The 14896-nt window shown below is 43.2% G+C and overlaps 1 protein-coding gene across 2 annotated transcripts in view; it reads left to right on the top strand.

Moving 5' to 3' along the window:
• Positions 1–14896, top strand: part of MDGA2 (MAM domain containing glycosylphosphatidylinositol anchor 2) — a 388607-nt gene that overhangs the window by 293445 nt on the left and 80266 nt on the right. For both annotated transcript variants that reach the window (XR_012673750.1, XM_075150684.1), the window contains exon 9: positions 12733–13002. Coding sequence is in view for 1 of the 2 variants with exons in the window: in XM_075150684.1 (XP_075006785.1) it covers positions 12733–13002 (270 nt within the window). In the remaining variant the exon portion in view is untranslated. The remainder of the gene's footprint in view (positions 1–12732; positions 13003–14896) is intronic.

The raw sequence follows: 14896 nt of genomic DNA, 5'->3' as shown, positions 1-14896 counted from the left end.
GGTTTTAACCACTATTCCACTATGCAGCGCCAAATCATTCTGTGGCTAGTGAGTTGCACTAAAATTTGAAGGCTTTGGCCATCATCCTAACTTCAGTGAGCAGCAACCATCCTTCCAGTATCTGAGTGCAGAATAACTCAGGTACCTCTCACAGGTGGCTTTATATTTTGGGGATTTATCCAAAATGCAGGAGTCATTTTTCCTACTCCATAGCCTGTTCCTTTGCTGTTTCTTTTTTGGCCCAGGGTGGTAAGGAGGAACTCAAGGGAGAAAGAGAGCCACAATCATCTGTCTGCTCAAATGGCCAGAGATACAAATGTAATAGATCTGGCATCACTTCTCTGCTCTGAGCTGAAGGAGGTATTTAAGCACAGAGGCAAAGTAGAAATAACCCAGTGCTGCACTGTCCCTTGCCTGGGCTGATGCCCTTGCATTGCACGCTTGTGCTGTATTGGCCTCAAATCCAGTCCTGTTGCTGTTACAGCAGCTTCCCTAGTTGTTTTCCCACTGCGGGCATCCTGAACAGTCTTGTGCTGTTGGTAAGAGCTTCAGTTGGCTGCTGCTCCTTGCCCTGAGCAACCCCCTTGATTTTAAGCCTTCAGTAGATACAGCCAACAAGGTCAAGGACCCACTCAGCAAGCAGCTGGCTGGTGAGACTGCAAAGAAAATGCACCTATTCAGGGATGCGTGCAAGGGAGAAAAAGAAATCGGGGAGCCCATGTCGGGAGTACTGACAGAGCAGCCCACGCCACCGGTCACTTGTGCTACAGCAGCGTGGGGGAGCTCTGTGCACCGGCCAGCGACTGTGCTATGAAATGCTATGATATCATGGTAATGCTGTGAAAAAAAAAGTGTTTCCAAAGATTGTGGGATCTGATGGAAGAGGACGGTTTTGTTACAAGAACTAGAAGATCTTTATTCTTTCATGAAAGACTTAATCATCAGGAGATGACCTTTCCGCAAAATTTTGTTTAAAAGAGGGTGACTTCCTCCTTATTGTTTTGTAGCCCGAGATTTCTACTGAGGCATCTAGTATTTCCGAGGAACTTTAACTAAAAATACAAAAGCATGGAGCAGGAAGACCTTTAATAACCGAAATATGCTTGTGCTTCTCTGACTGAAATAAAGGAAATCATATATATGGACAGAGCTTCCTTTTATTGAAGGACCAGATGGTGACCAGAAAAATAATTTAGTAAAAAAGAATTGATTCAATGTGAGTATTGGTGATGGTGGTTCCAAAGCCTGCCTTTGCCCTAAATGGATTTGCATCTGTGCTGAACTGGGGATGCAGGCATGGGGCACAGCCAAAGATTTATTGGCTGTACAGCACTGCGCATAGCAAAACGGCTCCCCTTTGGCACGTTGCTGCTTTGCACCGTGCGTATTTGTGATGTATGCCATAACTTCCCCGATTTGTGCCGTTTCTTAGCGCCTGCTTTTCAGGGGGGTGGTTTCTGGGTGCTGTTGGGCAGAGCATCCTCCTCTCTGCTCTGCACGTGTTGTTCTGTATTATAGGGCCTGATCCTGCAAATGATGAAGTGCTTCTTGTGGGATTGAGTGGCCTAAAAAAATGATTTTGCTGCTAAATATTTCAGGGGAACTGGTATGAGGCACTTCAGGAAAGAGCGAGGGCGTAGCATACCTGTCTAAGGGAGGAGAGCCGAGCGCCCTGGTCCGAAGGCACCGGGCAGAGGAAGGTCTTTTTCAATATTTACAATTAGGCTTTTAAGAAGGTTGCTCGATACAGCAGATAGCAAATACTAAGTGAATATTAGATGTTATTTGAGTGTGTAAGTGCTAAAGTGTGTTAAAGTTTTCTTTAACCTTTCATGTGGTAGTTTTCTTTAACCACTGTGAAAATTCTTCCTTGCAATTAAAGACTAGGGTTTTTTGATTGAAGGAGTATAATATTTAACAGTGAAATATTTAAATCTTGTAGATATTTTCCAGGTGACTTCTAAGGAGAGAAATAATATGTGTGAATTAGGGGTCTCTTCATTCCAAAATTAACATTTTTACATAGACGACCTGAATGTTTGTTTAATTATCTCTTAGAAAAACATATAGGAATTAACAGGAGTTAAACCAATATGTTTTAATAAACATTATGTGCTATTTCCATTAGTTCTTTTATGTTTATGTGAGTTTGGTTTGTTTGTTTGTTTTTCAGTTTTTGTCTTAACCTACCTAAAAAAAAATTCTGGAGGAGAGATACTAAATTATCTTCAAAAAAGTAAAAAAGAAAAAATTTTTAAAAAGTCGTGCTTTTGCAACACTTGGTAGGACTTTTCCTGCAAGGATTTCTGAAAATGTACCTCTGAAATATTATGATTAATTGGCCCAAAAAGGAGAAGCAGAGACCTTTCTGGTCTTTGCAAGGCAGCAGGGTTTGGTTTTTTTTTAAGGTCTGAGGACAGAGTTCCTCCTAATAACTGGAAGGGCACATCTCGTAGAGCAAGGAAAATAAACAAATAGAGCACAGGAAACGGAGAGAGACAGCAAGTCTGGTACTAAAATAATAATAACAATTCCCATGTCTAATCAGGTAGTTGTGTTGCCAGTTTCTTTGAAGTCACATTGAATCTTGAGTTTCTCCCCCGACCGAGGAGCTTGTATTCACTGATTAAATATCCAGGAGGCCTGTGAAGAGATTTGAATAGGGGAAACAATGTAGTTTTAGCAGCAGGGAAGGGTAGGGCGGTCTAGAGGAATGAGATGTGTCGAGACCACACCGAGATGCAATAGAAAGTTGGTTCTGGTAGGACTCTGTTCAGATGTTGCTCTGAGTTGATCTCCACGTAGGTCAGCCCTTTGGTAACTGCAGGAAGTCTGCTCCAGGGAGAAGGAGAGACAGATATGGAAATCTTTCCCCCATATCTGAATTTAAAACTAGCTTCCTGGGGTTTGACAGATCTTCAGTGCAATTTTTTTTTTCACAACTTGTTCATCCACTTCTAAAACAAATGTCCTGGTTTATGACCGTCAGCTGCTGGTGGGGAGCAGCTCCGAGCAGAGGCAGCTCCCATGGCTTGCAGCCACACGCAGCGTGATGGCTACGCGGAACGGGGACGTACGGCTTTTGTTTTCCATCACAGCGTTGATGTGGGATTGCAGTCTCTTTTATGGGTCCATAAAACACTTTGAGACCAAGCGCATGGCTAGCAAAACTTAATACAACTCAGACCTACCTGCAAAGTTGGCAGATGACGTTTGTGTGCAGTATCTCTTCAGCTGAAAAATGCTTTAAAAGAAGTGCAGAGTTTTTCCCAGCTAGCTCTCTGCAAAGCGTGCCGGCTGCAAGGGGGCTGCCGGTGGGTCCCTGCTTCTCCGGAGATGTTCCTCGTCCTGGGGAAGGGACAGACAAATTCGGGTGCCGCCACTTGCCTGTGCAGAGGGAGGGACAGCTGTTAAGGCACTGCTTCCTTCGTGATGTCTTGTAAGATAAAAAGCGTTGCCGCGGTATTGTTCAACATTTATATTTTCAGACATTACACTTTTCATTTCCCAAAATCTAAGGAATAGCAGCACAGCCCATAAAAGATCATCAGCGGAGCAGACTCTATTGAAAGATTGTGGATTATGCCCATTTCATGGCTTTTCAAAGAAGCTCATCATTATTCAACAATCACATTCTTGCCAGAGCTAGTCAAATAAAGCAAATAATGATTTGCAGATATGTGGGAAAATTAATGTTGCAGCTTTACTCCTAGGTTATTTCCTGTTTGTTTACTCATTTGAATATTTTCCACTTGCAAAAGTTTCACATGTTTTAGCACAAATATTTAATCTTATAAAACTCAGAGCTGCTGTGTGGTACTTGCTGCTTGTTCAGTATTTATTTATTGTCCTGTCAAGAAGCCAAACCAGGACAGAGGCATCAGCCAGGAAAATCCCAGCAAACGTCGGCAGCCAGCAGATGCAATTTGAACCACAAATCAACGTTACCAAATTCTTGAGGGTGGTGACTAGGCTTCTGCAATTGTAAATCCTTCTGCAAACTGCTCATTAACATGCGCTGTTGCAGCCAATGAAAAAAAAAAAGTAATGTACACTGAAATCTACCTAACTCAAAATCCATCTAACTTAAAATTTAGACCTTGTTAGGTCTGAAATTTAGGTAAACTGGAAAACTTTAGATTAAAATCTAAGTCTGGTGCCTGCTGTCCCCTGTCTGGATGAAGTGTGAGAGTCGATCTCAGTCCTATGGATAAAGCGACGGGCAACGCTTTGTGTGCCAGGAATAAAAACCAAGTTGTGTTAAATCTTTGACTTCTTCGTGCAGGTGTTGTCTGCGTCCAGGAGGAGAGATCACCTTCTCCCTGCACTAAATGGAGCTAACCAAAATAATCCACTGGCATGTCTCTGCAATAATGGCCTTGAGTGGGAATATGTGTTTTTGACATTCAGCTCTATTGGGAGCATTCCCTGGTGCTTTGGGGGGGTCGTGGCTCACTCTTATCTGAAACGGCTCTGCCAGATGTCCCCCGTGAGGTACCTCCTCCCGGACGCTGGCTGGAAGTCAGGACAAGAATGATAAATTTAAGAGATGTCCTTTTTCTTGCTGATTTTACCCTGTTACATCCTCTAGGATGTCAGACAGGTTTCGCACGACATCGTGGTGCCAGTGCAGCTTCCCCACCAGGCTGCTGTTGTTTCAGTTTTAGTATATTAGAGTATGAAAAGCACCTAAAAAGGCACCTGCCAGCGATTTGTGCCTCGTGCTCTGAGCTCAGGCCTCCTCTTTCACCTCTCCAGCCTCGCTGAGTGCCATCCCCACATGCCTTGTCTAATTTATACTGTTAAGAGTCCTGGAGCAGAAAACGGCGAGTTCTTTGCTGTGAGAATCTGTCGTTAGACCCACTCCACAGAAGTGTTCGAGTGTTCAGTAACAAAGAAAACCACTATTGGTTTTAACCAAAATAATCTGAAAACTAATTAAAAACTGATGAGCTTCAGCTGATCCTGGCTTTCTAAGAAGAAAATAGCAGTTTGATGAAAAAGAAAATTATTTAGAGAAAGTCAATTTCCCATTCAGATGTTTTTAGGGCAGTTCTTGTTGACCACTAACGATGAAAACTGTTATTTAGCATTAATTTTACGATGAGGGAAAAAAAAGAAAGGTGCACCATCATGTTTCTCTGGAAGGAGTTAGATTCAGGAGCTTCCCCATTTTCCTGCATTATTTCCCCCATAACTGGCTCCCTGTAGGAGCCTAGGAGATACTCACTGCATCACCCTTAAATTGCATCTTGGGCAGAGCGTTCCCCATCCCTGACCTCGTTCACAGCGAGGAAATGCGTGAGTGTGCTCCCTACACTTCTGGGGTGAGAGCTAAAGAGTCCTCTCTGCCTCCAGAATTGCTGGAAGGGCATTTGCTCAAAGGCTTAACTTATTTGTCAATTAAAGCATCCTCTGCGACAGTAAGTATCTTCTGCAGAAGTTCAGCTTCATTAGGAGAAAAAGCTATTTTTTTCTTTTCTTTAAAAAAAAATCTAGAGAATAAAAGTAGATTTTTATTTGTCTGATCTTTTGTACATGGGTAGGGCTGATAAATTTACCACTATAGCCTAAAATAAATAGATCCAATTACCTGAGTGGCTGCAATATAATCCTCAGCATCCTCCTCCTGGCTTGCAGAGATCTGTGCGTGCTAAGGCAATGCACCTCTCGTTCTCCTTTTTCCAGAGTAATTACTGCTTATAAACTGAATTTGGCAACACAGAGTATTGCTAGGCTCCGAGGAAAATATTTTTGTACTTGTCAGTGCTGTCATATTTCATTTATTAGCGTGTTATCAGATAGTTGTAATCACTGTCGTGGCGGTGTCGTGCTGCGTGGATGACAGCCGTGTTACTCTGTAAAATGGGTCCTGCCCCAAAGAGTTTGCAATGGGAATGCAACCGGGGAGAGAAATGCGGATGGATTCCTGAGGGACCTGACAGCAAACCAGAAGTGCTGGCACAGCTGGTGCGGGGCTCGGCGTACTCACTGCCAGGTTTGCAGGATTTGAGTTATCTATTTAGTTTTCTAGGCTTGTTTGGGTTTTTTAAGTTTAAATGTTGGTGATTGTTTTATTTAAAAATATACCTTTTTTTTTATATTAGTGAGATTTTACTCTAGTGAAAATACACCTGAAATAGTTCTAGCACAGGCAACGTCTTCCCTTTTCCTCTTTGTTTCCAAGTAAAGATTTTTTTAAACATTTTTCAATAGTCTCACAACGAGAAAAGGATCTCTGAAAACTACTTCATGAGGATTTCTGGGAAAGAAACCAGAAATTGGACGAGAGCTTGGGGCAGATGCTCAGCTGGCATCCGTCGCTGTATCTCTGATGAAACCCACAGCGCCCTGGCTATTCGTGCCAACCGGGCACTTGCCCTGGGTACTGAGACGTTTCCTACCCAAGAAATGTTTTCTAAGAACTGATGGGAATCCAGTAATTTGCAGTAGGTATGGATTTAAAAAAATTGCCTATTAGGGTATTTTTCAAGCCAGTGGTATATTGTAAAAGCAATGACTGATAAACACGGTAAATATAGTGGATGTTCCCCCCTCCATTTCTTGGTCTAGGTGCTGCCTATCCTAATTAGCTCTAATTATCAAAGGTGTGCTTCAGAAAGACAGCTCATTTACCACTGTTTGGTCGAGAGCAGTTTAATGGTCCCAGTTGAGTAGTTATACAAATCCCTTGGAAGGGAGCACTGTTGGAGCGGGTGTGCTCTCCAGCCCTTGCCCTCGGTCTGGCTGCTTCTCCACGGTAGCCAGGAAGCTGATTTGAATTTTTTTTTTTAAATGGTGTTTTGTTTTATACCACATTAAATAAAACCAAGTCAGGACCTGGAAAGCTTAAAGTGCCATGTCATTTTAGTTTTCAATTCCATATGAAAATAATCCTCCGAGTAGCTGGAGGCACACGGAAAGAACAGCTGGAGGATGGAGAGATGTGGGAATAACGACTGTGGAGGGGTGGAAATTGTGTAAGGCTTTGCCAGCATCGTAATGAGTCCTGCAGTGCAGATGAATAGAGCGATCTTTCCCCAGCATGTTTCAGCATCCAGTGATCTGCTGGAGGCTGTATTCCCACCACCAGTTTTAACAGCCGCTCGTAGGCGTATCGTGCCCAGCCAGGTCTGACTCTGTTCTGACTTCAACCTCCAGAACAAAAAATGGCAATGAGTTGGCCAAATGGCTGCGGTACTTTGTCTAAAGGAATAGTTCCTGACATTTGCTTTAAACCTGCTGCACAATAGCTTCGCTGGGTCTCTTCCTTTCAGCTAGCTCCAGACATCGCCGGCTGTTTGCACCGTTAATGAACACTGAGCTGTTCTCAGAGAAATATCCACAGCAGCTCCCGAGATCTCCTTCCTGAAAGGCACCACTTGATTAGGGTCCATTCGATTGGACTTCATTAGGAACTGGGTTTTCCTTTGCAACTGATGAATTAATTACGTGCGTGCTTTTTATTACCAATTTACTCAGTATTGCAGTATTCTTCTGCAGCTGCTCTTAGCCAGATTCAGATTTAAATCCCCAGTGATGCCCAGCATTGCAGGCAGCCGTACTGCCCGTGGAGGTGAGCAGCATGTGTCTTTGGGTGTCTTTGGGTGTCTTTGGGAGCCCACACTGACATCTGATGACATCCCAGGTACTGTGAACTCAGCAGCTCTTCTTCTCTGTATCTCCTGCCTTCAAATCTTTTACTAATACACAAGAAGACCCCCCTATCCACTCCTGTGCACCCCAATTCATGAGAACTTGGGGTTTTTTTAAGAGCTTTTGCTGAGGTACCTTGTTACAATTAAAAAAAAAAAAGGAAAAACAGAGCTTTTCCGTCAAGTCTGCTGTCTGCTGCGGGGGCTCCAGGAGTAGCTTTGCCGAGGAAGTCTGCAGAGCTGTATATCAGACGAAAGTGCACAGACTTCCTTTATTTTTAGGTTCAGAACAAATGTTATTGGAGGAAGGTAAAGCCTATTAAAATGTTTGAATAGGCATTATATATGTTATATTGATTCTATTGATCTGTACGAGCATATATCAGACAGCAGACTTCCATGCATCTAATTCAGGTATATTTACACATATATATTAATGAATCATTTTTGTTGTAAAAGCACACAAACCTCATTGCCAATGACATAATATGTAATATCTACTTTGTAACCTATAAAATACTCGCTGATGTGGCCTGGGAGACGAAGTGCTGCCTCTGCTGGAGGTTGAAGAAATGCCACACAATTTTCCTGAGAGTAATCTTCAGAGCCTGGGCATGATATATCAGAGGCATAGGCACAGACATAAAATAAAAAAAATAAAATTGACTGCCTAGCCCAAGCCTTCATTACCGGGTAGGATACAAATCCTAGCAAGTAACTTTCCCTCACAGGCAAACGTGCCCTTAATAACTTAAAAAAAAGCATAAGGAAAGAAGAAAAGCTGCCTTTTTAAGCTAGAATGACTCTGACTTTCCACTGCACATCCCTCAGGCAATAAAATAATTTACGGTATGTTTCAGTCAGATATTGGAAACAGCGCTTGCTTAAATCGTCTCGGCTTCGCTGTCATTTTAAATACGCGGTGGTTTAGCACCGTTCCCCGGCTGGCAGGGTGTGAGTCCCACCTCCCGCATCGCCCCGTCCATCACGGGCTGGTCCCCTGCCCACCCAGCCCCTCAGCCCCCTGACAAGATGCTGTCACCTGACCTGATTGATCATTTACTGGTCTTGTTTTCTGTGGTGCAGATCCTACCCCGAGAGTATTTAAAGGTTACTCCTTCTCTGTACTGACATAGATTGTTGTTAGAATAACATTCCTATTGGGTGAATCAAATAAAAAGTGCCCACAAATACAATAGAAACTGAAGCAGAGGCATCAGTTTTTCATATTTATTCCTGTTGCTAGAGCTGGGAGAGAGAAACTAATTAATTTGCTTAGGCTAGAATGCAAATTGGAGAAACCAATGCAGCAGGTAAAATCTCTGCTCAAGGCCACACAGTCAAAATAATTCACTGAATGGTATGTTTTCACCTTAACAAATCTTACAATAAAGACCATGATGTGATCCACACCATGAAGAGCAGCTGCCTGGTTTAAAACAAACAAGCATCCTTGCTGTCATTTCTCTTGATAGCGAGGGAGCCCTCATTTTCCATTTTATAATCCTTAAAACATGAATGTACTTAGGCTAAAAAAGTCATTAAACATTAATATAAAGCCTGTTTTAACTTTAGACTGTTTGCTTCCCAAAGTAAATTGTTTAAGAGAATGAACTCTACTCCCTTTGCGACTTTTCCATATATTTTTCAAAAACTAATACGAGAATCATGAAAGATAGGAATAAGTACAGCAAAGTAAATTAAATCAAATTGCTAAAGCCTTGGGGAAGAGCTAATGCAAATGAATTAAATGCATAAAAGTTCCAAACAGCTACAGAGTAACTTTCCTTCTGAGCATCATTACTCTCAGAAGATGCCAGAGACACTAACACCTTCGCTAGCTGTGAAGTCACTATCTTGTAAAAACAAAAACCAGAAAAATAAACTGTTAGCTCTGGCTACTATCATATGTTGTAGTTTTTATCACCCCTTTCCTTTTCCATTAAAGTTATTACCTGCAAAAGTGTAACTCTGAAATGAGCAACCAAAGTTAATTTTCTTTTTCTGTCACTGGGTATCATCTGTTCATGGAGAGATGGAAATTCTGTAAAGACTATTTTGACCTTAAAGGCAGGGGAAACTTTCATTTGAAAGCTATTCATAAGGCTAAAGTATCTTATAAGTAAATAAACCAGGGGAAGAAGAAAGAGGGGACTGAATACCAATGTATGCTAAAAGTCATTAAAGCAGAACTGCCATGGAGAGGTGAACAGAGAATTATTGTTCACTGAATGTGGGGCATCAAATGGCAACAGCAAAACAAAAGAAGAGGACATTATTACAAATTGTAGACAAGTTTTGGATGTTCAAACATTAAATGGGCTTACAGTAATGGGAGAAAGTTATAGCAAAAACATCCGTTAAAGGCTATTTGACACATCACACACACGGCTTTCCAAAAGTTCCTGTCCCAAAGCTCTCCAGTGCCCTCTGTGCTCTCCCTGTCCCCCAGGCACCCAGGACCAGTGGAGGATGCTGGGCCAGGAGGGTCTTCAGTCAGATGCTATTTGAGCATCCTTATGTTGTATTATTTTACAGGCTAATCTGTGTCTGGCTCCAAGTTGGTGATAATTTTAACTGGATTTAAAAGTATATTATGGTGCTGGCTGTGTGGGTGAAGGCAATGGGGCTGAAGAGTTTATGGATATGGAATTATCACGGCTGAAATGGAAAGAAAACCTGGAGCGCTTACTTCTCAGGGCGGAGAAATGACTGGACGATAGTAAATATTAGTAAATTTTATTAGTAATTTCTCTGTCATCTGTTATATATCATGATTTAGAAGGTACAAATGATTGTAAAACAGGGTAGTTAGAGGAAAATACGAGAATCTGTGAAAGGCAGATCCCGCTTGGCTAGCTGAACAGCTCTCCCTTAGAAGAAAGCTAAGAGATCTGGCACATTTTTTTTCCCAAGAATAACTCTTATCTTTAAGCCAACAATTCCCTGCAAAGCTACTGCCTTGGGAAACTATTAGTGAAGCAGAACAAGGTGGAGAAACTGCACAGTAAGGGCAGATGAAGACACTATTGGGTTGTGTTGAAAGGGCAAACATCAGGCTGGAGAGGGAGACTAGAGGAATTCCTTATGAATTTATCTTCTTTCATATCTTTTATTCTGTACCTGAGCACAAAGAATAACCACACTGTGATGAAATTTTCTGATGACACAAAATTGGGGGATATTATCAATGGAAAGAAGGCTTGCGGTATTGAGGATTTAGGATTTCTGGTCTTTTATTTGCAGTTATCTGTGGCTGTACTGCAGTCCATGTACCAGTTAAGAATCTGGCTTCAAAATTATACGAAGCCATATGATTTTTAATTTACGAAGAGGAAAGGTCAGGCTGGGATCGATGGGGTTTTGAATTGGTAGTTTCCACATCATCTCTTCTTCATCAGTCATGTTTTGGGGACTCTCAGTCAGGGGCAATTGTCCTCAGAGTTAATATCTGCCATTTCATCATCCTGTACCACTGAGCCCTGTATCCCACCTCCGATGCTATTCACCACTTCTGCCTCTCTGCTCACCTTGCTGCCATATCGGGGTAGTCCTCTCCCAGTAATTCCAAACTTGGATCATGATACAAGATAAATGGTGATTATTGCAATAAGCTACAAAGATGATCACTGGATGTCAAGAGCTCTAAGCAATGTTGTCTTAATATGACAGTCTCCAGAATTTCCCTTCATTTCAAGTACTCTGTGTTTAGCTGGATGCTTGTGTAAGCAGCTGGATGGTGAGCAGCAATACGTGTGCAAGTATGGTTGCTAATTTGCAGGAGCTGAGGGAATCTGTTTACAGCTTCCATTACGTAGGGAATTAGATATAAAGAGTCTGAAGGTTATTGGTGTCTGTGATGGAGATACCAACCAATGAAGAACCCGAGGACAAGATGCTCTTGGAAAGATAATAGTAAAAGCTCCTTCTGAAAGCAGCACAGCATGGACTCTGTGAAGATCGTTCTCTTGCAGAGCTCGTCAGGGATTTTATATTTTTATGTTTTATGTCTGTAAGACAGCTCTTTTAATATGGATGCAAAGATTTCATGTATCTTACTGCACAGGAGGCTTTCGGGATTTCTTCTTTCTCATGAGCTAAAAAATGATCTGTGTTTTTTAAAGAGCCACAATGTCTTGACACTCACTCGTTTGCATCCAATTGCAAACACACGCATGTTTTTCATGCACATTACCTGATCTAAATAGCTGTGCTGACAAGAGCTGAGTGCCAACATTATTCTGTCCAGGTTGCCCTTATTCTTCTGCAATGATTAAGTTATCAAAAGGCAAATAGGAGGGTGTAGTTAGGTTTTTGCATATACTGTATGTTGGCTATATTTTATTTATTTTGTATTTTACTGGAATCAAAAGTCTGTCAGAGTTTGTAGCTGCAAATCTAAATTATTTAAAATACAAGTTATGGGAAAACGGCCCATTCTGTGCTTACTGGAATATCAAAACTACCACCTGAGTGGATAGAAAAGGTTAACATACGATTATATATTTGTTGAAGCCTGAAGGCAGCTGCTGGGATGGGGTGTGGAGAGGTGTCTGTGCTGCTTCATCGATCCATCTTCCGCCACCGCAAAGTTGGGTCCCCCACTGAACACAGAATCTCTGCCTCAACTCTGTGCCAGGGTCACTGTTGCCTGGTGCATTTTATCTAAACCGAATTGGGGATTTTACCTCTTTTTCTCCCCCTTCCTCTTCCAGGAGGTCCTGTGTGTCGGAGTCTGTGGTTCCTCTGTGAGGCTTGGGAGGGCTGAGCCTCCCGGGCTGCACGGGCACGGGACCTTTCGCTGCATCTCAAGCGATAACGTCGGTGAAGTAGCACAGTGTCCTTAAGCACTCAGCCGAAAACGTCGATAAGCAGAATGCAATGCTTTGGATGTGTACATTTCTGTTACTAGCTGATCGGTATCTATCGAGGTTGTGTACTTACCGTTATTGAGTTCCCCTCTCGTGGATGCCGGGTTATGCTGTGGTGCTCCAGCCTTTCAGCAGTGGCTGGTTAACTCTGTCTCTCACACTAATTCTTTCACGAATCTCCTGCTCTCCCTCCCTGTCTCCTGCAGACCCCCCCGCCGTGGAGCCCACCTTCCTGGAGATTCGGCAAGGCCAGGGCCGGAGCATCACCATGAGCTGCCGGGTCCTGAGGGCATATCCCACCCGGGTCCTCACCTACGAGTGGCGCCTGGGCAGCAAGCTGCTGCGCACCGGCCAGTTCGACGTGCAGGACTCCACCGAGTACACCGTCAGCAGCCTCTCCCGCGACAGCTACGGCATCTACAACTGCAACATCATCAACGAGGCGGGCGCTGGCCGGTGCAGCTTCCTGGTGACAGGTAGGCTTGGCGGTGTCTTGCTGCGCCGAGGTGAGGGACTGAGCGTGCTGCGCGTTCACGTGTCGTCGGGTAAGGCCATTCCTGCTTCAGCTAATGAATTACCAAAGAGAGGGATCCCTCGAAGTAGAATCATAGCTTAAGGCATCTGGTTTGGATTCTGGGGAGGTTGGTAACAAAAAAGGAGATTTAGCTTACTCCAGTGCTTTGAGGATAAAGATTTTTACGTGCAAAGTGTAAATATGCCTTCTCTGCAGGCATCTGTCAGTATGCTTTTGAGAGAGTTATCAGGCAGCAGACTTCTTCCATTTGAAGTTTGCGATAAGGCTTGAATGTCTTCTTCTCTTTTGTGTGCTCAGCAAGCTTGGAGACTGAGGTGGGCTGGCCACAAGCAACTTCAAGCTACTTGAGTACACATGGGTGTTGAAATTTGTTCCTTTTCTCAAAAAGCAAAGGACTTTGTGAAGCTAGTACACAAGATCACAGACTCAGGGAGGATGTGCAACCCCTGCCATGATCTACCCATGTTGTGTAATTAATGCACTGGATTGAGACAAACTTTATATGTCTTTTATCTTTATGCAGTATCTTGGATCTGAATGTTAAACTGGGTGTTTAGACATGCAAGTCTTGATTCTTCCTCTATTGGAAATTAGTTACCATGACTTGAAGACTCAGCTGCCTGATCCTGCAACAGATGTTGTGCCCAAGCTGAGGTCCTCGGGTCGCTGGAGTCACATCAGCTGTAGGTTCCCCATCCCTCTAGGCTGGTTGTCCAGGCACTTTTTAGAATCACTGGAGGGAAAAAAGCATCTCTATTAAGTGAACCATCTCATCCCAAGGTCTGCGGTGGGTCAGGAACCCCCTGTTTCTCTGCACCAGCAGAGAGGGGTGTCCAGCCACCCACCCAGTGTGGGCTCTTTCCAGAGGTCAGCAGCAGCAGCCCCAGCCTCCTGAAGGATGTCAGGATTTCAGCTCAAAATCCCTCCCATCAGCTGCTTGAAAGGGAAAGATGGGAAAAGAAACCAACACGCAAGAAATTCAGAATATGTAGAGGAGAGCTATCTTAGAAGGAAGGATTCCCCATCTTGGTTGGGATCTTATTCTTGTTTAACCGACTTGGGTCCAGCTACAATCCAAATCTAAATGAGATTTTGCTTTTGGGGTTGCTGGCAGCCTGGCAGCTCCCTGAACCCTGCCATTGTTTAGGAAAATGGGCATTGTTATCAGCTTCACTGCTACCAGCAGAAAGGGCATGGATTGAATGGGTGAGCTGCAGAGCACCTCTCAGGGACCCTGCTCTGCACAAGACCCTCTGTACACATTGGTCCTGGGAATAAAGGAAACAATTTGATTCACCTCCCCAGTGTTTTTCAGTAAAATTTGGTTTTACAGGAAGAAATGTAGGCCTGCTTTTGTGGGGATACTTTTTTTTTTTTCCTCTTTTGGACTTAGTTGAATGGCATCTCGTTGGCAAAGATTTCATCTGGCCAGCAGTGCATGGCACAAATGTGATGGGAAGACAGCGAGCACCCCAGTGACCGATGGCTCTGCTTCTTTCAAAATGTAATCAGCCTTTGGCTGACTTATCATTCAGAGCCTGCGTTGGAGGTATTTTCACAGCCACTGACTTCTCCAAATCTTTGGAGTTTAATCCAAAAGGTGGCTCTGAAGGAAACCAGAGAAAACAGTCTTTTTCCTCAAATGAGTAAATGCAGTTCAATTTACTGTTCATCACGCTTTGGACCCGAGACTGTGGAAACCTATTCTAAGGCAATTATTTTGCCAGGATTGGGGCAGTCTGAGTGGCTTTCTGTGATTTATTACCATGCCAAAGCAAGGCACATAACTGAAAATTAGTACTAAAATGGTTTTATGATATACGGTCTCGCATCCC

Source organism: Calonectris borealis, chromosome 5 (genome assembly GCF_964195595.1).
Source record: "Calonectris borealis chromosome 5, bCalBor7.hap1.2, whole genome shotgun sequence".
Lineage (NCBI taxonomy): Eukaryota > Metazoa > Chordata > Aves > Procellariiformes > Procellariidae > Calonectris > Calonectris borealis.
The sequence above is the reverse complement of the archived record's forward strand: the minus strand, read 5'-3'. Positions and strand labels throughout refer to the sequence as shown.